This window comes from Dipodomys spectabilis, unplaced genomic scaffold, assembly GCF_019054845.1.
Source record: "Dipodomys spectabilis isolate Male_0828 unplaced genomic scaffold, ASM1905484v1 ptg000108l, whole genome shotgun sequence".
NCBI classification, from domain to species: domain Eukaryota; kingdom Metazoa; phylum Chordata; class Mammalia; order Rodentia; family Heteromyidae; genus Dipodomys; species Dipodomys spectabilis.
The window spans coordinates 18,996,687-19,020,816 of record NW_024870785.1 but is presented as its reverse complement, the minus strand read 5'-3'; the positions used below and the strand labels follow the sequence as shown (position 1 = coordinate 19,020,816).

At 51.6% G+C, this 24,130-nt stretch overlaps 1 protein-coding gene across 1 annotated transcript; it reads right to left on the bottom strand.

The window, feature by feature from the left end:
• Positions 1 to 561: 561 nt before the first annotated feature.
• Positions 562 to 24,130, bottom strand: Ankdd1a (ankyrin repeat and death domain containing 1A). The gene is made up of 15 exons (XM_042687610.1): positions 24,085 to 24,130; positions 23,630 to 23,733; positions 21,342 to 21,440; positions 18,892 to 18,990; positions 15,968 to 16,072; positions 14,120 to 14,218; positions 10,593 to 10,691; positions 10,181 to 10,279; positions 8,486 to 8,584; positions 7,480 to 7,578; positions 6,416 to 6,514; positions 5,775 to 5,870; positions 2,969 to 3,173; positions 1,513 to 1,644; positions 562 to 695 (listed from the first exon to the last, which is right to left on the bottom strand). The coding sequence occupies exons 1-15, from the start codon at positions 24,128 to 24,130 to the stop codon at positions 643 to 645; spliced, it is 1,533 nt and encodes a 510-aa protein (XP_042543544.1). The 3' UTR covers positions 562 to 642.

Here is a 24,130-nt window from a genome sequence, read left to right as displayed (position 1 = left end):
TCAGGAGGCTGAGATCTGAGGATCATAATTCAAAACCAGCCCAAGTAGGAAAGTCCATGAGACTTTGATCTCCAATTAACAAGCAAAAAAAAAAAAAAAATGAAACCAAAAGTAGAACTGTGGCTCAAGTGGTAGAGCGCCAACCTTGAGCAAAATCAAGCTCAGGGATAGCATCCAGGCTCTGAGTTCAAGTCCTAGAACCCCACCGCGCCCTCCCCCCCCATACAAAATGATGGATGGAGCCTGCCTTCTGATCAGGGTGGGAATACTGGCTTTGAACACCTAACCCCAACACTTCATTAGTGGCATAAGCTGAGCAAACTGCTTCTCTTCTGGGCCTACGTTTTGTGTCTGTAAAGAGGTCCTTTGCACCCCAGGGCTTAGCAGCCCGAGACCCCAAGACACTGGATATACAGATGATGTAATGATCTATAAAGAGCCCCCTGACCCTATCCTTATAAAAAAGGTTATAGATATCTGCCTGCCGGTCTTGACGTGGCTCAGCATTTCCAAAGCATGGAAGATCTGGTAACAGTGACTTGTTTCTAAAGCCCTTAGTTGATGGTCATCTTCCGGTCAGGTGACACCCTTGACTGGTGGTCATCTTCTGATCAGGTGACACCTCGCTAGGGTCTCATGGGCTCACATGGCCGTGCAGCTCCTGGGCTGGGCATCTCTTTTCTTCCTGATGCTCTCTGCAAAACACAAGAACCCTACTGCCTCTGCCAGCCAGGACTACTTTAGCTGTGAATTTCCTGCCAGACCCTATGCTAGACGGGAAAACAACTATAAGACCAGAGCATGTGTGTATGTGTGTGTGTGTGTGTGTGCCCGCGCACATGCAAGCATGCATACCAGTAGTGAGACTTGAACTCAGGAACTGGGCTTTGTCCCTTAGCTTTTTCGATCTAGACTGGTGTTCTACCATTTGAACCACAGCTCCACTTCCAGCTTTTTGCTGGTTAATTGAAGATGAGAGTCTTGTAGACTTTCCTGCCTGGACTGGCTTTGAACCTTAACCCTCCAGATCTCAGCCTCCGGAGTAGCTAGGATTACAGGCATGAGCCACCAGTGCCTGGCTCCAACTTTGCTTTTAACATGGGATCGGTAATCAGCCTTTATCCTGCTCTACTGAAGGTTCCCAGGATTAGCTGAGTCAGGCTCACACCAGGATTTTTGGGACTGACCTAGCGGATGATGACCTGGAAGTTTATCATATCTGGCTGGTACAACTCATACTAGGAAATATGCCATATTTACTGTTTCAAATTAGAAAAATAAAATGATAGTCTTCATGGCTTTGGTGGTGTGAAGGTCAAAGGGATCACCTGGGAAACAGGGCCAGCCAAGAGGCCCTGTGGTTTGTCCAGGTTCTGCCTGGCAGCAGAGCAAAGACCAGGCAGCTGGAAGGTCCAGAGAAAGGTCACACACAACACTGGCGCCTGGCAGCCCTGTACACCATGCGGCGGGGCCCTGTCATTCCCACGGGTGCCCAGCAGGGGGAGCGCTTACCGGCCAGGTCCCTCTTGCCAATAGCCGCCAGGCCCTCAAACAGGGCTTTGCTGGGATCCTCTCCCGCCATGGCCACGCCGTGCAGCCAGATCAGCAGCATGCGGTGGCCGTGCTCCTGGTAGCTCCGGGGTCCTGCAGGTGATTAGCCAGTCAAGAGCTGATCTGGCACCCCTCTGGAGCCCACATCCATGCCACCCTTGGCCCCGCTGGGCACTCCCTGCTGCAGGAGGCCAAAGGCCTCCCTGGACCTTGCTCAGGGATGGCCAGGGCAAAGGGAGGAGCAGTTCTCTGACAAAAGTGGGCATGGGCCGTGCCACAGGCTCACGCCTGTAATCCTAGCTACTCAAGAGGCTGAGATCAGGGGATTGTGGTTCAAAGCCAGCCCGGGCAGGAAAGTCCATGAGAGTCTTATGTCCAATGAACCACTAAAAAGCCAGAAGTGGCTCAAGTGGTAGAGCACCCAGGCCCTGAGTTCAAGCCCAAGGACTGGGAAGTGGGGTTGGGATCTTGGGGGTCAGATGATCCTGGGAACCTTCCTGTTTCCTCAGCCCCGGGCATTTTTCTGGGCATCCACTACATTCTCTGCGGGGGGGGGGGGGGTTGGCATCTATCCTGGGGTAGCAGATGCACACACACTGGGGGGGGAGTGGGGGGGCTGCCTGTTCATGGCTGTGTTACAAACGAGCAGACAACAGAATGAGAGGCAGCTGGCCTCGCTCACCCCCCTGCACCCCGGTCCACAGCCCCAGCTGCTCTTGGGTAATAACCTGGAAGGCAAACTGGAAACTTACTGTCCCCTGGGGCCTGCTGGACTCTGTGACGGGGTTGGGTGTGGCCTGGCAGCGGGAAGGTCTCAAGCTTCCTAGCTGAATAGACAGCCATGTTTGGAATATAACTCTGCATGGTAGGGGTTAATGTACCCCCCCCCCTTTGTTTTTTTTGTTTTATTTGTCTGTCATGGGGCTTGAACTCTGGGCCTGGAACGCTGTCCCTCAGCTCTTCAGCTCTAGGCTAGTGCTCTGCCACTTGAGCCACAGCGCCACTTCTGGTTTTCTGGTGGTTTATTGGAGATAAGAGTCTCATGGACTTTCCTGCCCAGGATGGCTTTGAACTACGATCCTCAGATCTCAGCCTCCTGAGTAGCTAGGATGACAGGTGTGAGTTACCAGCATGTGGCTTTTTACCCTATTTCATGCCTTAGTACAAAGGTTGAAATTTCCAAATAGATATCAAATAACAGTGATGACATAGGGCCTTTTCTTTCCACTAGGGATGGCTTTCGATGCAGAGGTGGTAGGTGGGTACAGCTGGGGTAATTCTGAGGGTGTCTGTGGCTTTCCTGGGTCACTGCGGGGAGGACTCAGGCCTGGAGGATTGGGGCAGCACAGGAAGAGGTGGAGGCTGTGCGGGCTCTGGGCTGCGGGTTGCCCTGGGTGGGGTGGGGGCCAGGCGGTACCTGTCCACTGTTGCTCAATGGCGGAGACGTGGGCCTCGGTGAAGCGCCAGGAATCCGCCAGCCTCTTCCACTCGTGGGGCCGCAGGCAATTGGAGGCGAGGTTCCAAAGCAGAGTGCGGAGCGGCTGCGTTTCGGGCCGGTGGTCCTGCTTGAAGGTCACGTTCTTCCTGGGGGGCTGGCTGGGGTCCCTGCAGGAGAGGTGATCCTGGGGAGCAGATCCCACCATACACAGCTGTCTGTGGGGGCTCCCTGCCAGTGCAGGTCCCCCCTTCCTCTCCCCCTCCCCCGTGACCTTGGACAGGGGTGATATAGAGCCCATTACCCACCTGAGCTGGGCAGCCTGAGAAACTGAGTCAGCCTGCCACTTAATGTACATCAGACTGTTTCCGTTTGGTTTGGGCCGAGGCTTGAACTCAAGATCTAGGTGCCATCTTTGAGCTTCTTTTGCACAAGGTGAGTGCTCTACCCCTTGAGCCACAACTGCCACTTCCGGTTTTCTGGTAGCTCCCTAGAGATAAGAATCTCTGGGCTTTCCTGCCTGGGCTGCCTCTGAACTGCGATCCTCCGCTCTCAGCCTCCTGAGAAGCTAGGATTACAGGCGAGAGTCACCAGCACCTGGCCAGATTGGCTTCTGACTCTGAGCCTTGCCTCAGCTTCTGGAACCCAAACTGCTGGCACTGTCCTCCCACAGGCTCTGTTATTCGCCTGCCTGACCCTTAACCCCACGGGTATAGTGAAAAGATCATTCCTGTGCTGCCGCCTCCAGGAAGCCCGCCCAGATTTCTCATGGTTGAGGAGCTGTTTGTATGTCTTTGTTTTGGCTGTGCTTAGGATCAAACCCTGGACCTCCTGCGTGCTAGGCAGGTATCTGACAGCTGAGCTACATGGCCAGCCTCTGTGTTCTTCTAGCACGGGGCTTGGTAGGACCACTGAGAAATTGTGGCCAATACCAGGTAGGTTAAGTACCAGGCTTGCTGAATCCCAGCAAGTAGAGAAGGGGGGATTGTAAAGTTCTTTGTAGGCAAAGCAAGTGCGAACATGACGGATCACACAGGCATAAATGAAGCCCACACAAGCCCAAGCTCCTCTACAGGAATGAATATGGGACTCTAATTGTTACAACATCAAAGGTAAGGGGCAACAGTGGCTCATGCCTCTAATCCTACTACTCAGGAGGCTAAAATCTAGAGGACTACAGTTTGAGGCCAGCCTAGGCAGGAAAGTCTATAAGATTCTATCTCTAGATGCCAGTCAAAATCTGGGATGGAAGTATGGCTCAGGTGGTAGAGTAACAGCCATGAGCAAGCAAGCCAAGCAAGAACACAAGGCCCTAGTCAAACCTCTCTATCAGCAAAAAAAAGAAAATATTAACTTTTGAGCCAGGCACTGGTGGCTCACACCTGTAATCCTAGCTACTCAGGAAGCTGAGATCTGAGGATCAAGGTTCAAAGCCAGGGGCTGGGAAGTTGGCTCAGTGGTAGAGCGCTTGCCTTGCATGCCTGAGGCCCTGGGTTTGATTCCTCAGCACCACATAAGCAAAAAGAAAAAAGCCGGAAGTGGTGCTGTGGCTCAAGTGGTAGAGCACTAGCCTTGAGCTGAAGAGCTGAGGGACAGCGCCCAGGCCCAGAGTTCAGGCCCCATGACCGGACCAAAAAAAAATAAGGTTCAAAGCCAAGCTAAGATTCTTCCCTTCCCCCCTTCTCCCCCCCTTCTCCTCCCCTCCCTCCCCCCCCCCCCCCCCCCCGCTCCAGTCCTAGGGCTTGAATTCAGGGCCTGGGCACTGTCTCTAAGTTTTGCTCAACGCTAGCACTCTACCACTTGAGCCACAGTGCTACTTACGACTTTTTCTGTTTATGTGGCACTAAAGAATCAAACCCAGGGCTTCATGCGTGCTAGCCAAGCATCTACCACTAAGCCACATTCCAAGTCTAATGATAATTTTTGGGAAATTATTATTAATATTTTTTGGGTCCGGTCGTGGGGCCTGAACTCTGGGCCTGGGCGCTGTCCCTCAGCTCTTCAGCTTAAGGCTAGCACTCTACCACTTGAGCCACAGTGCCACTTCCAGCTTTTTTTTTTTTCTGCTGCTTATGTGGTGCTGAGGAATCGAACCCAGGGCCTCATGCATGCAAGACAAGCACTCTACCACTGAGCCACCTTCCCAGCCCAGGAAATTATTATTGTAGTGCAAAATATACTGTGTATAAAAACACCTTAGGTCAGGCATGATGGATTATATGCCTATCATCCTAGCACTCAGGAGGATGTGGTAGGAGGATCACAAGTTTGAAGTCAGAGAGCTACATAGAGACACCTTGTCTCAAAAAAAAAAAAAAAAAAAGAAAGAAAGAAAGAGAAAGAAAACAGAAACACCGTCAAGCATACCAAAACAAAAAACAAAAAACATCGCTTCCATTCTGCCTCTTTCTCTCCCCCAAGTCCAGAGCAGACATCACTAATCAATAGCCACATGCTTTCTGAGTTCTGAAAGTTACTCAAACACAGTGCTCCAAGGCAGCTGTCACTGGGAGCTGGAGGTGGAATGGAGCCAACTTGTCCCTACTTTGCCACACCTGTGTCCCTCAGGCAGAAGTCGGAGCAGTGACCATGGCAGGTCCATGCCACCATGAACCTGAGCTGGCCTCGTGCAGTACTGGTGGAACTCGCCCATCTCTCGATCCTCAGATACAAGCTTGGTGGTACACGGGGTGGGGTTCTCACCATTGGGAGAAGGCCTGGGACTCAAAGCTAGCTCTGCCCTGGGGCTGAAGCAGTGCAGAGACTGGTGGCGATCGGGCCTCCGTACCTTCTCCCATCTGTAGAAACGGTCGGCTTTTATGATCATGTCCACCAAGCCCACGTGGTTGCTGCGGGCGGCCACTGCCAGGGCGGTTTTTCCTTGCTGCGAGGAAGAGCCAGAAGGGAAGTTTCCCCAGGGGGCTTCAGGGAAGCTTCTGGACTGACCACAAACCCTCTTGCCCAAGAAAGGGTGGGGAGCAGAAGGGTTTTCTGGCTGTAGGACTCGGGTGCGGGGGTCACGGGTAGAATAAAACAGTAGCCAGGAATCATTACTTATTACTTCCATGTTTCTTAGGACTTTGATACATTAGAGTTTGGGGAGTGTGTGTGTGTGTGTGTGTGCGCATGCGTGCCAGTCCTAGGACTTGAACTCAGGCCTGGGCGCTGTTCCTGAGCTTTTTTCTCACTACTAACTGCTCTACCACTTGAGTCACAGCTCCACTTTCAGTTTTCTGGTAGTCAATTGGAGATAAGAGTCTCACAGACTTTTTTGCTCAGGCTGGCTTTGAACTGTGACCCTCGGATCTCAGCCTCCTGAGTGGCTAGGATTACAGGTGTGAGCAGTGCCCGGCAATGCGGGGGTTCTTGCATTTGTGGCAGGGTCTCTGGTGAGGAGGGAGCCCCAGGAGGTGGCTGAGGGGGAAATACCTTATCTTTCAGATTGAGGTCAACCCCAGCGACCAGGAGCATCTCCGCTACATCCTGGAAGGCGTGCTCCGCGGCCAGGTGGAGGGGCGTCTGCTGCCTCTGGTGAAGACAGGTGAGCAGCTCACAGATTTGCCAGAAGCCAGTGGCTCACGCCTGTCATCCTAGCTACTCAGGAGGCTGAGATCTGAGGATCGTAGTTCAAAGCCAGCCTAGGCAGGAAAGTCCCCGTGAGACTTTTATCTCCACTTAACTACCAGAAAGTTAGGAAGTGGTGCTGTGGCTCAAGTGGTAGAGCGCCTGCCTTAAGCTGAAGAGCTCAGGGACAGTGCCTAGGCCCAGAGTTGAAGCCCCATGACCAACAACAACAAAAAATAAAGTCAAAGAAAGAAAAGGTTAAAGGTAGGAGATGCTTACTGCAGTATTATGCCTACCATGGCCAAAATGTAGAAACAACCAAAAAAAATCACCTTCAATAAACATTCAAATGAGGTTGTTTTTTTTTTTATTTTTGGGGGGGGGGTTCGGTCGTGGGGCCTGAACTCTAGGCCTGGGCGCTGTCCCTCAGCTCTTCAGCTCAAGGCTAGTGCTCTACCACTTGAGCCACAGCGCCACTTCCGGCTTTTTTTCTTTTTTGCTTATGTGGTGCTGAGGAATCGAACCCAGGGCCTCAGGCATGCAAGGCAAGCGCTCTACCACTGAGCCACCTTCCCAGCCCCGAAATGAGGTTTTTCTTTCTCTTTTTCTTTTTGTACCTGGCCTGGGGCTTGAACTCAGAGCCTGTCTGAACATTTTTTTGCTCAAAGCTAGTTCACTACCACTTGGGCCACAGCTCCACTTCTGGCTTTTTGCTGGTTACCTGGAGAGCTAAGAAAGAGTCTCAGGGACTTTCCTGCTTGGGCTGGCTTTGAACCACAATCCTCAGAGCTCAGCCTCCTAAGTAGCGAAGATGACAAGAGTCAGACACCACTGGCAGCCGGCTCAAACAAGTTTTAAGAGCTGAACGGGGGGGGGGGGGGGTCCCTTTGTTCTGAACAAGTAGGCTGGAGGCCCCTGTCCCCACTTACGCTGTCCACGGCATCCAGATCACTGTGGGCGGCAATGAGCAGTTGCACCACAGCAGGGAAATTGCGGCTGGTGGCAAGGTGCAGGGGTGAGGCGCCCCGCTGCGGAGGGAGAACCAAGTCAGTGTGGATCCCTCCGGATCTTCCCAGTGCCTCATTGGGCCTGGGGGCCAGGGGCTGCCGTCAGGAAGACCTAGGCAGGTGCCTATGATTGGTGACCAGATAAAGCCAGCCAGAGCCAGAAAACCCCATTCCACACTTAACTTGCCAGGCCTCTTTCAAGGCTGGGAGTACCAGCCCCAGGAGTCCCCTCAGGCCCTTGACAAATGACAAAGTAGAGCTAGCGCCACAGCACTCCCGCAGATGACACGCATACTGTGGAATAGTACTGAGCCAGCAAAAGTCATGTGAGCGATCTACGCCTATTGTGAAGGTTGCAGAAACTGGGTGTTTGTGGCTCACTCTTGGAATCCTAGCTCCTCAGAGGCTTGGATCTGAGGATAGAGGTTCAAAACTAGCCCAAAGCCAGGCTTTGGTGGCTCACGCCTGTAATCCTAGCTACTCAGGAGGCTGAGATCTGAGAATCATGGTTCAAAGCCAGCCTGGGCAGGAAAGTCTTTGAGACTCTTATCTCCAATAAACCACCAGAAAACTGCAAGTGGTACAGTGGCTCAAGTGGTAGAGCGCTAGCCTTGAGCTGAAGAGCTGAGGGACAGCGCCCAGGCCCAGAGTTCAAGCCCCACGACCAACCAAAACAAACAAAAAATAAAACAGCCCAAGCAAACATCCAAGAAATGCTTATCTCCAAAAAAAAAAAAAAAAAAAACCAACAAAAAGCCCAAACTGGAGCTGTGGTTCAAGTGGTAGAGTGCCTGGTCTATCCACAGGACTGTTCTGAGTCTTCCATGCAGCTAGCTCCTCAGGTCCGGGCCCCACCCCAATCCAAAGTGCTATTTCTCTCCTCTATGTTTCACAATGGGGACCCCTCAACCCAGGCCCCCAAACTTACATGATCAGCCACATTAACGCAGCCTCCTGCCCTAACGAGGGCGCGGGACACGTCCTCAGAACCACTGAGGGCCGCGTAGTGAAGGCAGCTCCGCTTTTTCTAGAAGGAAACAGCTGTCAGTGCCAGCAGGACGTCTCCTAATGGGGACACTGTGGCAGGCGTATTCCATCTGGGAATTCAGTGACTTGCCCAGACCCGCTGACTTGTTACAAGGGGACTATGGTGGCCCGGCACTGCTGGTTCACATTTGTAATCCTAGCCACTCAGGAGGCTGAGACTTGAAGATTGAAGTTCAAAGCCAGCCTGGGCAGGAAAGTCCATAAGAGGGTTTTTGTTTTTGTTTTGTCGATCGTTGGGCTTGAACTCTGGGCTTGGGCGCTGTCCCTCAGCTCTTCAACACAAGGCAAGCGCTCTACCACTTGAGCCACTGTACCACTTGTCGTTTTCTGGTGGTCAATTGGAGATAGTCTCACGGTCTTTCCTGCCCAGGCTGGCTTTGAACCGTGATCCTCAGATCTCAGCCTCCTGAGTAGCTAGGATTACAGGCCTGAGCCACCAGTGCCCGGCTGAGGTGTTGTTATTGTTGTTGTTGTTTTTGCCAGTCCTGGGGCTTGGGCTCAGGGCCTGGGCACTGTCCCTGAGCTTCTTTTGCTCAAGGCTAACACTCTACCACTTGAGTGACAGGACCAATTCTGGCTTTCTCTTTTTATGTAGCACTGAGGAATCGAACCCAGGGCTTCATGCATGCTAGGCAAGCACTCTACCACTAAGCCACATTCCCAGCTGAGTCCATGAGACTCTTATCTCCAATTAACTACCAGACAAGCAGAAGTGGCACTGTGGCTCAAGTGGTAGAGCACTAACCTTGAGCAAAAAACGGCTCAGAGACAGTGCCCAAACCTTGAGGCAAAACAAAACAAAAAACCCATGATTTCAAAAAAAAGAGGAGACTATTGTGTTCTCAACCTGCCTGTCATTCCTGTCATAAGCTCTGGCACACAGACCAAAGCATGCCAGCCAAGACACACAGATGATTGACTTTGAGAAGATGACTTCATAAATGAGGACAAGCCAGTCTGGCCAGTGCCACGGGCAGAGGCCACAGCGGCACGTGCTGGCCGGCTGCAGTTGATGCCCTCATGTCTGAGCGAGTCTGTAGGAGACTCCCTGGGTTCCTGCAGTCAGCAGGGAGAGCTAGACCCATGATGGGAAACACAGCAGGCAGGCCCAACTTCAGTACCCAAACTGTTCCAGTGTGCCAGGCTGGGGAGACCCTGAGATATGCAAATTGCAGGATTTTGACCCCAGTGTTTTGCGCATGCTCAGCTTACTTTGCTCAGCTGGCGCTCTACCACTTGAGCCACACCTCCAGCACCTGCTTTTTGCTTGTTGTTTTGGCGATGGGATTCTTGTAGACTTTTCTGCCCTGGCTGGCCTCCAACCTCAATCCTCCTGACGCGCTAGGATTATAGGTGTGAGCCACTGGTGCCCAGCTTAACATAGATGCTAGATGGCAAACAGGGCTCAGAGAGGGTAAGCAAGGTGCCCAAGCTCACAGAGCTTGGGGGGGGAAGGAAGAGGCACCAAGACCAGAACCTGGGTGTGCTGCCTCTGCATTCACACCATGAAACGTTCAGGAAATGCCGTAGCTTTGTCTGTGGGCTTAGAGTTCAAAACCACCCAGGGCCCGGCCACCTGGGTGAGGGCGTTCACGCGGCTCCCGGCTCTGAGGAGGACTTGCACACAGTCGGAGTGGATTCCTTCAGCAGCCGAGTGCAGGGCCGTGAGGCCTTCCTGAAGCGCAGGGCAAGGGGGGTGAGGGCCAGGCCTGTGGCTGGGGACCAGCGGCCTCTGAGCTGCCCTTCCTCCTGGGTGACATCATAGCAGCACAATCCCATCCCTGTATCTCCGCTCATCTTCTGTTCCGCCTCCTCCAGGAAGCCTTCCCTGAACACCCCGGACACATCCTGAGTCCCCCCCCAACCTGCCCGGCACCCTCTCACCCCGAGTTCTGGGCTGTGGCTGGGTTTTTGTCCCCCCCCCAGGCAGTTGACAAAGGGAAGACAGGGCCTCTACCAAGGGAGGACGGGATGGCACCATGCCTTACCACATTCTGCTCCTCCAAGTCCAGCCCGATGTCCACAAGCCGCTGCACCACAGCTGCATGGCCCTGCCCGGCGGCCAGGTGAAGGGCTGTGTTCCCCTCCTGCGGGAGAGGGTACCTGAGGGGCGGGCACAGGGAGCCCCAGAATCACACAGTCCCATGGGACTCGGCTGGGATCTGCAAACACATTTCCCCCCCCCCCCCCCCCCCATCTTACAGACACAGTAGCTGAAGCCCAGAGACCACAGGTCCAAAGCCACAGGGACAAACCATGAAGGCCGTACAGAATCAAGCCTTAGTTTCTCCTTCTTATACTTCAAGACACTCATTGGACTGGCGGCCTGGCTCAGTGGTGAAGTGCCAGCTGTGAGCAAGCATGCCAAGTAAGAACACGAGGCCCTGAGTTCAAGTCCACGCCACTCACAGGCAAGGTAGATATAGGGCTTTAAAAAGAAAACAAAAGGGCTGGGAAGGTGGCTCAGTGGTAGAGCGTTTGCCTTGCATGCTCGAGGCCCTGGGTTCGATTCCTCAGCACCGCATAAGCAAAAAGAAAAAAGCTGGAAGTGGTGCTGTGGCTCAAGTGGTAGAGCGCTAGCCTTGAGCTGAAGAGCTGAGGGACAGCGCCCAGGCCCAGAGTTCAAGCCCCAGGACTGGCAAAAATAAATAAAACAAAGCTGGGTACTAGTGGTTCACACCTGTCATCCTAGCTCCTTAGAAGACTGTGATCAAGAGGATCGCTGTTCAAGGCCAGCCTAGGTAGGAAAGTCTGTGAGCTTCAGCTAACCAAGTGGAGCAAATGCAAAGCCCTTAATTCAAACCCTGAACCAGCAAAATAATAATAATAATAACAGTAATAATAAACAAGCATAGGGAGGAAGATCATCACTTGAGTCCAAGAATTTGAGGCCAGCTGGGCCACATGGCAAATGCCTACCCAAAAGAGAGGAGGAGGAGGAGGAGGAGGAAGAGAAGGAGGAGGAGGAGGAGGAGTAAAATGAGGAAGAGGATCTTAGAAGCCAGCTTTGGGGTGGGTCTCTTTTTGCTTGCAAAGGTGATGTACAGAAGGGTTACGGTCACACAAGTCAGGTAATGAATTTGTTTTTGAACAGCGTTACCCTCCCTCATTTTCTCCTGCAAGGGGGTCTTACTCAGAGGACACCTGGTGTGGGGGGGTTAGGGCGGTAACAGGACCTCTGTAAAAGGGGAGCAGCTGGAAGTAGCTGATCAGAGAAAGGTATGTCCTAAAGACGAAGCACAGGGGAGCAGAGACCCCCCCAACAGTCCACAGGAAGCATCTAGAAAGGAAGATCCAGCTTTGCCTGTTCTTCACAACTCCCCTTCAAGCTGTCCCCTCCCTCCATCTCAGCCACTTCCTAAAGGAAGAATCTAGCCACCCGCATTCCACACAGGGGTTTGCTTAGAGTCCACTGAAGACGAGACATATTCCACTCCTGATTCAGTGTTGAAATTGTGTAAAGCGTCTCTGATCATACAAAACAATATATACTGAGCCGGGCGCTGGTGGCTCACGCCTGTAATCCTAGCTACTCAGGAGGCTGAGATCTGAGGATCTCGGTTCAAAGCCAGCCGGGGCAGGAGAGACCGTGAGACTCCTATCTCCAATAAACCACCAGAAAAACCAGAAGTGGTGCTGTGGCTCAAGTGGTAGAGCGCTCGCCTTGAGCTGAAGAGCTGAGGGACAGCGCCCAGGCCCAGAGTTCAAGCCCCACGGACACCAAAAAACAAAACAAAAAACCAATATATACTGAACTGAGTACCAGGAAGTAGAAATGAGAGAGGTTTTTTTTCTCTTTGCTGCTGTTTTTCTTTTTTGCATCTTGTTAGTTCGTTTATCTGTCTTTGGGAGGGTAAGCAGGGTACAGAAATGGAGGGACAAGGGGTGAGCAAATGCAGTAGTGGTACTCACTAGACACTAGGTTGCAAATGAGCTAGACAACTTGGGGGTGGCGATGGGAGGGAAAAACGGAGAGAGCGAGGGAAGGGGTGACCTTGTGCAAAAAGAAATGAACTCTTTATGTGAAGTATGTAACTGCAACCTCTCTGTGCATCACCTGTATAAGAACAATGTGAAAATTATTTGTTAATCAATAAAAAAATATGTTAAATGTAGCTTGGGGCTGGGAAGGTGGCTTAGTGGTAGCATGCTTGCAATAGCATGCATGAAGCCCTGGGTTCGATTCCTCAGTATCACATATACGGAAAAAGCCAGAAGTGGCGCTGTGGCTCAAGTGGTGGTAGAGTGCTAGCCTTGAGCAAAAGAAGCTCAGGGACAGTGCCCAGGCCCTGAGTTCAAGCCCCAGCACTAGCAAAATAAAAGCACTAAAGAATGTTAATATCCCATCCCCTTAAATGACAGATTCACACATACATAGCACACACAAAACAGCTATAGCTTTTTTTTCTTTTCTTTTTGTACCGTCCCTGAACTCTTCCTCCTCTCTACCTTTCCCCCTCTTACCCCCCCCCCCCCCCCAATTGAACTCAGGGCCTGGGTATTGTCCCTGAGCTTCTGTGCTCAAGGCTAGTGATCTACCACTTTGAGCCACAGTTCTACTTTTGGTGTTCTGGGGGGTTGGAAATGAATCTCACAGACTTTGCTCCCCCCCCTTCCCCCCCCCCCCCAGTCCTAGGGCTTGAACCTCAAGGCCTGGGCACCGTCCCTGAGCTTCTTTTGCTCAAGGCTAGCATTCTGCCATTTGAGCCACAGCACCACTTCCGGCTTTTTCTGTGTATGTGGTAGTGAGGAATCCAATGTGGGGCTTCATGCATGCTAGGCAAGCACTCTACCACTGAGCCACATCCCGACCTATCATGGACTTTCTTGCCTGGCTTTTAAGTGAAATCCTCAAATTTCAGCTACCTTTGCTTTTTTTTTTCTCCTCCTTATTTTGGTGGTAGCAGGGTTTGAACTGAGGGCCTAGAACCTGTTTGGTGCACACTCTAGCACGTGAGCCACTTGGCTGGTGCAGTTATGGACTTCTTAGAAGGCTAACGATAAAATATTCAAATTACCCTTTGGATCAGCAGTGTGTTATACTGATACTTGCGGGAGGGAGCAGGGACTTGAATTCAGGGCTTTGTATTCTCCCTTACCACTCAAGGCTGGCACTTTGCCACAGATCCATTTCTGGCTTTTTGCTGGCACCCTGGAGATAAAGAGTCTCTCGGTTTGTTTGCTTAGGCTGACTTCAAACCCCAATCCTCAGATCTCAGCCTCTTGAGTAGCTAGGATTACAAGCTTGAGCTACCAGCGCCTGGCTTATACAAATACCCTTAAAATCCCTCCTCTGCAGCTTTGTTCCAATCCTCCCATAGTCCACGGCCACATGCGCAGTGGCTCAGCCAAAATACAGACAGGAAGGACACAGTGAGGGTACCATGGGGCTCAGGGGGCAGGGGTGGAGCCAGCAGAAGGCCTCGATCATCCTGGGTTTGAAGCCCCAGGTTCTGCCCTTGGAGGTACCCACAGGGAAGGGTGGATGGGGCCTGAGCCCTTGTGGTCACAGTACCTTATCCTTGACAGTGTGATCACAGCCGGAGCCCACAAGGAAGTCCAGCGCGTCCAGCTGTCCGTGCTCAGCAGCTCTGTGAAATGCCGTCCTTCCCAGCTGGCCAGGAGAGGTCAGTGAGCCTCCTCGCCCGGTCCTCCCGGCCTCTGCCTCCGACCACACTTGGCCTCTCTTACCCCAGATATTCTCTGTAAAAGTCCTCACTGCCCACACCTGCCTGGAAAGGCCAGACTCAACCCCACAAGAGCAGTCTGTTGGGGGTCCCCTCTCGCTGCCATCCTTTGGTAGCTCCCCGGCTGCCTATTGAAAGGCAAGATCTCCCCCCAGAGGCCCCTAGACCTCGCTGGCCTTCTGGCCAAGACTCCAGTCCACCTGAACCCACCTACTAGGGACCCTTTCCGCCTCTGAAGCTCCCAGAGCATCCTCTTTCCAACATTACCCCCAAGGCACCAAGGGCCACCTCCTCCAGGAAGCAGAATGCAGCACTCCTTTTTTCTTTTTTGCTGGTGGTAGGGCTTGAACTCTGGGCCTGGGCGCTGTACCTCAGCTCTTGAGCTCAAGGTTAGCGCTCTACCACTTGAGCCACATCGCCACTTCCGGCTTTTTTCTTTTTGCTTATGTGGTGCTGAGGAATCGAACCCAGGGCCTTATGCATGCAAGGCAAGCGCTCTACCACTGAGCCACCTTCCCAGCCCCTTATTTTCTTTTTTTTTTTTTTGGTCAGTCATGGGGCTTGAACTCTGGGCCTGGGTACAGTCCCTCAGCTCTTCAGCTCAAGACAAGTGTTCTACCACTTGAGCCCACTTCCAGTTTTCTGATGGTTTTTTATTGAAGAGTCTCACAACTTTCCTGCCTAGGCTGGCTTTGAACCGTGATCCTCAGATCTCAGCCTCCTGAGTAGCTAGGATTACCGGCGTGAGCCACTGTTACCCAGCTTTTTCTTTCTTTTCTATGCCAGTCCTGGGGCTTGAACTCAGGGCCTAGGTGCTGTCCCTAAGCTCGTTTCATTTAAGGCTGATGCTCTACCACTTGAGCCACAGTTCTACTTCTGGCCTTTTGATGATTAAAGTAGATAAGAGTCTCATAGACATTTGCTGCCTCGGCTGGCTTTGAACCACAGTCCTCAGATTTCAGATACCTGAGCAGTAGGTTATAGACATGAGCCATTGACATGCCAGGCTCCAATGCTTCCTTTTCTTTTCTTTTTTTTTTTTGGGGTCCGGTCGTGGGGCCTGAACTCTGGGCCTGGGCGCTGTCCCTCAGCTCTTCAGCTCAAGGCTAGCGCTCTACCACTTGAGCCACAGCACCACTTCCGGCTTTTTTCTTTTTGCTTATGTGGTGCTGAGGAATCGAACCCAGGGCCTCAGGCATGCAAGGCAAGCGCTCTACCACTGAGCCACTTTCCCAGCCCTCCAATGCTTCCTTTTCTAACACATCAAGCCCTTGATCAGTGCCTCCCAGAGGCAACTGGCCATGTTTGCCTCTACATCCTGCCATCTGCCCGAGTGCTCCCTCCAGGTGGAATCCAGTCTGCCCAATGACCAAAAGAGGCTTCAAGCAGGGGCACTGGTGCTCACGCCTGTAATCCTAGCTGCTCGGGAGGCTGAGATCTGAGGATCACAGTTTGAAGGCAGCCCGGGTAAGAAAGTCCTTGAGATTCTCATCTCCAAACAGCCAGCAAAAAAGTCAGACGTGGAGCTGTGGCTCAAAGTGTTAGAGCGCTAGCCTTGAGCACAAAAGCTAAGGGATAGCAACCAAGCCCTGAGTTCAAGTCCCAGGACTGGCTCTTGGTTTTAAGACCTGGACTTCCATCAATGGGAGGAACGCATAGCTTCGCAGGGCTCTCACCTTATCTGCCTGGTCCAGGGCCACATCTTCCAGGTCTTCCATTATGAACACCAGCACAGGCACGTGACCTCTCTGGGCTGCACAGTGCAGTAAAGTCAGGCCATCCTGGAAACAAGCCCAGGGTAGGCCCTGTGCTCTATGAAGGGAGGCTTGCCCATCCACTGTCAGATCCCAGGCACAGCTCCCCGCAGGAACCACACTGCGCATGACCAAGGGGCTGGGGGAGGTCTACACACCTCCAGGAGTCACCATCCCAGAAGTCAAAGGCCGGGTCTGCACCCATCAGCTCCCAGTCCTGGGCCAACTGCCTCTCTACCTGGCTGAGCATTTGCACAAATCAGGATCATAAAACCTGACTCCCAGCTGGGCACTGGTGACTCATGCCTGTAATCCTATCTATTCAGGAGGCTGAGATCTGAGGATCACAGTTCAAAGCCAGCCCAGGCAGAAAAGTCCGTGACATTTATATCCGATTAATCAGCAGAAAACTGGAAGTGGCGCTGTGGCTCAAGTGGTAGAGCGCTAGCCTTGAGCTGAAAAGCTGAGGGACAGCGCCAGAGGGACAAGCCCAGAGTTCAAGCCCCCTGACCACCCAAAAAAAAGAAGAAAACCTCTGACTCCCTTAAATATCAACTCAAAGTGGATCAAGGACCTCAATATGGGCTGGGAATGTGACTTAGTGGTAGAGTGTTTGCCTAGCATGCATGAAGCCCTGGGTTCAATTCCTCAGTAGCACAGACACAGAAAAAGTAGAAAGTGGCACTGTGGCTCAAGTGGTAGAATGCTGGCCTTCAGCACAGAGAGGCTCAGGGACAGAGCCCAGGCCCTGAGTTCAAGCCCCAGGACTGGCAAAAAAAAAAAAAAAATAGAAAGAAAATGTGGTAGCTATACACAAGGGAATTTTACACAGCCATTAGAAAGAATAATATTATGTCATTTGCAAGGAAACAGATGAACCTAGAATAATCATGTTAACTGAGGTAAGCCAAGCTCAGATTTTCTCTCATATGTGGAAGCTAAAATACACAGAGATACGACAAATTATACAAGACTCTAGGCATTCACACACAGTGAGACCAAAGGAGGGCACTCTTAGGAGAGGAACACAAAGGCGCAAGGCCTAAGTACCTCTGATCATATAAAAAAACATTAATTGAAATGAACTCCAGGAAATGGAAACAAGCCCCCAAATGCAAAATTTTTAATGTGAGATGCAAATAGCTGACACAAGATGTAGGTATTGATATTTATTATATTTATCACTGAAAGAAATGCAAAATTTTTCTGGGTACTGGTGACTCACACCTGTAATCCTAGTTACTCAGGAGGCTGAGAGCCGAGGATCGCGGTTCAGAGCCAACCTGGCAGGAAAGTCTGTGAAACTTTTTTTTTTTTTTTTTTTGGTGTGTCATGGGGCTTGAACTCTGGGCCTGGGCGCTGTCCCTCAGCTTTCCAGCTCCAGGCTAGCACTCTACCACTTGAGCCACAGCACCACTTCTGGCCTTTTCTGTTCATGTGGTGCTGAGGAATCGAACCCAGGACCTCAGGCTTGCAAGGCAAGCGCTCTACCACTGAGCCACCTTCCCAGCCCTCTGTGAGATTCTTATCTCCAATTAACCACCAAAAAACTGGAAGTGGAGCTGTGGCTCGAATGGTAGAGTGCTAGCTTTGAGCAAAAATAGCTCAGGGACAGCATCCGGGCCCTGAGTTCCAGCCCCACACATAACTGATTTAAAAGAAAGAGGGCTGGGAAGGCGGCTCAGTGGTAGAGCGCTTGCCTTGCATGCATGAGGCCCTGGGTTCGATTCCTCAGCACCGCATAAGCAGAAAAAGCCAGAAGTAGCACTGTGGCTCAAGTGGTAGAGTGCTAGCCTTGAGCTGAAGAGCTGAGGGACAGCGCCCAGGCCCAGAGTTCAAGCCCCACGACTGGCAAAAATAAATAAATAAAATTAAAATAAAAAAGAAAGAAATGAAAATTTTCAAGTAGAACTTAGTAAAATAAATAAGTAAATAAATAAATATGCTGGTTTAAAAAATCCAAGTTCATTGGTGCCCTGAATTCTTTCCCAGTACCCAGGTTGAAAACACCTTCTGGAAGGGATTTGGCCTGGAAATGCTGGCCTTTCCTAAAAGACTATCGACCTGGCTAGGAACATGGCTTAATGGTAGAGCGCTTGCCTAGCATGCATGAAGCCTTGGGTTCCATTCCTCAGTATCACATACACAGAAAAAGCCACAAGTGGCACTGTGGCTCAAGTAGTAGTGTTAGCCTTGAACAAGAGAAGCTCAGAGACAGTGCCCAGGCCCTGAGTTCAAGCCCCAGGTCTGGCAGAGAGAGAGAGACAGAGACAGAGAGACAGAGACAGAGAGAGAGAGAGAGAGAGACCATTGACCCCCTGAAAAGACAATAATAAATAATAAATAAATCCAGGCATTATGACTTTCTGGGCCTCCTCCCTGCACACACACACACACACACACACACACACACACACACACACACACACACACACACACACACACACACACACACACACACGAGCTCATCAGGGGTCAGCTCCCAAGCCTAGAACAGTTTACTGGGTGGGTAAACGGAAGCTGGCCTAACCATACAGACCTTTCCAGTCTTCCTAACTGCCCTTTGGGGCGCCTGCTGGGGTTCTCTCTGTAAGAAGGCCACTGGCGGGAGGGCTCAAGAGTGTTCTCAGAGGGGCTGTGCTGTGTATGATGAACTGGGGGTACCCACCCATCCCCACCCCAACCCCCATTTCCCTCACACACACACCCTCCCTTTCCCAGAGGCAGGAAGGCAGCCAGATAGAAGCTTCCCTGAACTCAGCTTAGCTCATCAGGGCTTTTCAGAAGGTTCTGGAGAGGCTGGGGCAGGGGAGGGGGCAGGGGAGGGGGGCCCAGCCCCTGGTTACCTTGTTCTCACAGTGGATCTTGGCCCCAGCGTTGACGAGGACCTGCAGGACCGGCAGGTGGCCAAACCAGGCGGACAGGAGAAGAGCGTTCATCCCGAACTGGGACAGAGGACAGGGAGGGGGAGGGTGTGAGTGGGCGGGGCTGAGCCTCTGGACGGCGTCCACCATAGGGCACCCTTTGTGCCACTCAACCCAGGTGTTCCCAAGATTAAGAAATGTAAAGATCCGAAACAGAGGCTGGCTTACTACTGTAAACATGTTTGTGTGGGTGTGTGTTGGTCCTGGGGCTTGAATTCAGGGCCTGGAGCTCTGTCCCTTAGCTTCTTCCATTCAAGGTTAGTGCTCTACCACTTGGGCCACAACTCTACTTCTGGCTTTTTGCTGGTTAACTGGAGATAGAAGTCCCATGGACATTCCTGCCTGGGCAACCGTGATGTTCAGGTATCAGTCTCCTGAGTAGCTAGGATTACAGGCGTGAGCACCTGGATGCTTTATTTTGGGGATAGAAACTTGTGTCTTTGGGGCTGGGAAGGTGGCTCAGTGGTAGAGCACTTGCCTTGCATGCCTGAGGCCCTGGGTTCGACTCCTCAGCACCACATAAGCAAAAAGAAAAAAGCCGGAGGTGGCGCTGTGGCTCAAGTGGTAGAGTGCTAGCCTTGAGCAGAGCAGAAGAGCTGAAGGACAGCGCCCAGGCCCAGAGTTCAGGCCCCATGACTGGACAGACACCCCCCCCCCCCAAAAAAAAAAAAAAAAAGAAAGAAAGAAACTTGTGTCTTTGCCCAAGGCTGGCCTGAAACAGAACCTCCTACTTCTGCCTCCTGAGTAAATGCACAATACCACACCTGGCTAATTTATTGAGGTCATCTCCTTAACTTTTTCCCCAGGTTGGCCTTGAACTGTGATTCTCCAGATCTCTATCTTCTAGTAGCTGGTATTATATGAGTGAGGCATTGCACCCAGCCCAGGAAGAACCACTTGAAAACAAAAAAAAAATGGAAGGCAGCAATCTCAGAATCTCCTTTTTTCTACTACAACTTTATGCTAAGTATACTGCAATGCTTCACTTGCTTCTTTCTTTCTTTCTTTCTTTCTTTCTTTCCTTCTTTCTTTCCTTCATTCTTTCTTTCTTTCTTTTTTGCCAGTCCTGGGGCTTGAACTCAGGGCCTGGGCACTGTCCCTGAGTTTCTTTTGCTCAAGGCTACCACTCTACCACTTGAGCCACAGCACCACTTCTGGCCTTTTTCTGCGTATTTGGTACTGAGGAATCGGATCCAGGGCTTCATGCATGCCAGGTAAGCACTCTACCACTGAGCCACCTTCCCCATGCCCCCCACCCCCAACTTTATTTCTTTTAATAGGGCTTGGTTATTTTTTATGCCAATCCTGAGGCTTGAACTCAACGCTTGGGCATTGTCACTTAGCTTTATTTGCTCAAGGCTGGTACTCTATCACTTGAGCCACAGATCCACTTCCAACCTTTTGGTGGTTAATTGATGATAAGAATCTCATAGAACTTTCTACCTCAGCTGACTTTGAATTGAGATCCTCAGATCTCAGTCTCCTGAGTAGCTAGGATTACAGGTGAGCAAGTTGTTTTTTATGGTATTAGCCGGAGCAAGAGCCCTACTTTCTCCTGATTACTTTGCTAACTAGGTCTTTATCAAACCACCAATTACTGGGCAATCTATGGCTGTCCACATGGGATGAAGGGATGGGAAGGTCTCCTGATTTGTAAGGTGCTTGATACTAAAGAGTTCTTTATTCCTGCACAGGGACCATGGAATAACTGGGCCCTGAAGACTAACCGGGGCCAGTCTGGACCTGAGCATTTGTATCAACAACAATCTCAACAATCGAAAAGCCGAGTACAGGTGCTTCATGCCTGTAATCCTAGCTCCTCAATAGGCTAAGATCGCAGTTTCAAAGTCACCCTGGGCAGGAAAGTCCATGAGGCTCTTATCTTCAACTAACCATCAAAAAGTTGGAAGTTGGAGCCATGGCTCAAGTGGTAGAGTGCTAGCCTTGAGAAAAAAAAAAGCTCAGGGAAGGCATCTAGGCCCTGAATTCAAACCCCAGAACAAGCACATACACACAAAAACAAAAACAAACAAACAGAATGGATAGCCAGGTTCTGGTAGCTCAACCCTGTAACCCTAGATACTCAGGAGGCCGAGATAGATCTGCAGATCATGGTTCAAAGTTGGCCCAGGCAGGCAAGTCCATGAGACTCTAATCTCCAATGAACCACCAGAAAACTGAAAGAAGAGCTGTGGCTCAAGCAGTAGAGCGCTGGCCTTGAGCAAAAGGACTCAGGAACGGTGCCTAGGCCCTGAGTTCAAGCCCCATGGCAAGCAGAAAATAATCATAATAACAATTAATAATAATAATTTTTTAAAGGTAAGATCTTGGATGCCCCACCCCTGCAAGGACAGACACATAGTCATGCCTACCAAATCCTCATCGTCCACAGCAGCCTTATACTCCAGGAGCAGCCGTACCGCCTGCAAATGCCCAGTGCCTGCGGCCCAGTGCAGGGCCACCCGGCCCACCTGCTGGGGAAGAGGAAATTTGTGATTGCCACCCGGCTGCCTGGCCTGGCTCCCACACCCTTCCCACCATGACAGCTGGTCTGCAGGCTGGCAGGTCCCTTACTGCCTCTGTCCAGCTGGCGGGGAGGGGCGGGGGGTAGAATCCAGCCCTACTCAGGCTCTTCCTCCCTAACTAGGCAGCAGCCCAAACAAACACGTAAAACACAGTGCTGGGCTCATGGCTTCTTACTAAGAGCCTACAAGGCTCTGCCCGGCCCCGCCCTCCACTGCATCTCAAAACTCCCAATGGGCCAGGTGCCAGTGGCTCCCGCCTGCAGTCTTAGCTACTCGGGAGGCTGAGATCTGAGGGTCAAGTTCAAAGCCAGCCCAGGCAGGAAAGTTGGTAAGATTCTTAGCTCCAATTAACCAGCAAAAAGCTAGAAGTGGAGCTGTGGCTCCATTGGTAGAGCACAAAACTCAGCAAAAGCGCCTGAGACCCTGAGTTCAAGCCCCAAGACCAGCATGAAAACAACAAACAAACAAACAAATGAAAAACTCAAGGGGTCTGGGTACTAGTGGCTCATGCCTATCATCCTAACTAGTCAGGAGGCCGAGATCTGAGGACTGAGGTTCAAAGCCAGGCTGGACAGACAAATCCAAGAGACTCTTATCTCCGATCAGCCAGCAAAAAGCTGGAAGTAGTTGTGGTTCAAGTGGCAGAGCACCAGCTGTCAGCAGAAAGAGCTGAGGAAGGAGACCCTGAGTTCAAGCAGCCAAAATCCTACAGCTATTACTGTTCCCCGGGACAGACATATCCCTGTAGTGTCCCCCCATACTTTGTAGCCCCTACCACCCTCAGGAATCTCAGTTCCAGAACCTTCCAGCCACAAGTCCCACAGCAAGGAAGGGAAGGGCTACCTATGTGGCACCCATGCCAGTTCTCACCATCTTTCCAGAAGAACTGGCTTCTCCTTCTATCTTCAGGCCAAGGACACCCCCTTGACCCATCCCCCCACTTACCTGCATCCTTCCCTTGAGCCTGGGAAGCAGGCTTTCCTCATTTGACCTCCCACAATGACCCTGAGCCTGGTCAAAAGGGATCATTGCCACACACACACACACCCAGTCTGCAGATTCTGGTCTCTCTTGGTCCTGAACCTCTGAACTTCCGCCCATAGGCATCTTCCAGCTCTGCTTCCCCATTGCTGCCCTTCCCGTGCTTCTCAGTAACTAACTTCTTTTTATTGCTTCCTTTCTTTCTTGAACTAAGACCTGAGCACTGCCCCTGAGCTCTTTTGCTCAAGGCTGGCACTCTACCACTTTGAGCCACAGCTCCACTTCCCCCACACATTTTATTTTATTTTATTTATTTTGCCGGTCATGGGGCCTGAACTCTGGGCCTGGGCACTGTCCCTCAGCTCCTCAGCTCAAGGCTAGCGCTCTACCACTTAAGCCACAGCGCCACTTCTGGCATTTTCTGCGTATATGGCGCTGAGGAATCGAACCCAGGGCCTCATGCATGCAAGGCAAGCACTCTACCACTGAGCCACCTTCCCAGCCCGACATTTTAATGTTTAACTGGAGATAAGAGGTTCATAAACTGGGCACTGGTGGCCTGTAATCCTAACTACTCAGGAGGCTGAGATCTGAGGATGGAGGTTCAAAGCCAGCCCAGACAGGAAAGTCCAGGAGACTCATCTTCAATAAACCACAGAAAATCGGAAATGGTGGTGTGGCTCAAGTGGTAGAGCACTAGCCTTGAGCTGAAGAGCTGAGGGACAGCGTCCAGGCCCAGAGTTCAAGCCCCACAACTGACATAAATAAATAAATACATAAAAAGTAAACAAATAAATAATAAATAATAAATAAATAAATAGGGTTTCATGGACTTTCCTGCCCAGGCTGGCTTTGAACCCTGATCCTCAGATCTCTGCTTCCTGAGTAGCTAGGATTACAGGCGTGAGCCACCAGCGCCCATCTAGTGTCTGATCTCTGCCGGCTGACCTTTAGCCTCCTGCCCTCCTGTTTCTACTCTTTGTCCTATCAAATAGGCCAGAATGATTCTTGAGTTTGACTCTGGAACGGCTAAGCTCAACTTAGAATCTTGACCCTGACCTTGGACCAGGCCCCAACTACTCAAGATGTCCAAGACCTCCATGACAATCGCGTGGATGGGGGAAGGGGGACGCCATGCAGGGCCCAGTACGCACGTGGTTTCTGGCCCTGACATTAACCCTCTTCTCCATCAGCTCCTTCATCCTCTCGATGTGGTTCTGGCGGGCGGCCTGGTGCAGCTGCTTCTCCAGGGGGAGCACTGGGGGAGGGGGGGGTGTTAGTGAGAAGAGGATCCCCCCCCCCCCATTCTGTAAGAGCTGCTCTTCTGGAAATGGATGGAATTCATTTCTCTCTCAGGGCACTGTCTGATTCAGAAAAGACAGCCAGGACTGCATGAGTCCACCGCAAGACTACACTCCCAGCGTAGTCCAGGTGTGGAAACCTTCTCTCCACTCCGCAATCCTAACCCTGTCACCACTCTGTCCTGAGGCGCAGCCTTGCTTTGCCTTCCCCCACAGTTTCCACTTCTCAGGTTAAGAAAGCCTTCGAGCTGATCCTGCTGAGCCACCGTCCCCACGCCGCCGTGCGCTCAGGCCAGGCAGCAGGTTACCATCTGAGCTGGGAGTCCCCAGGCCTGATAATAGGGTCTCATCCAT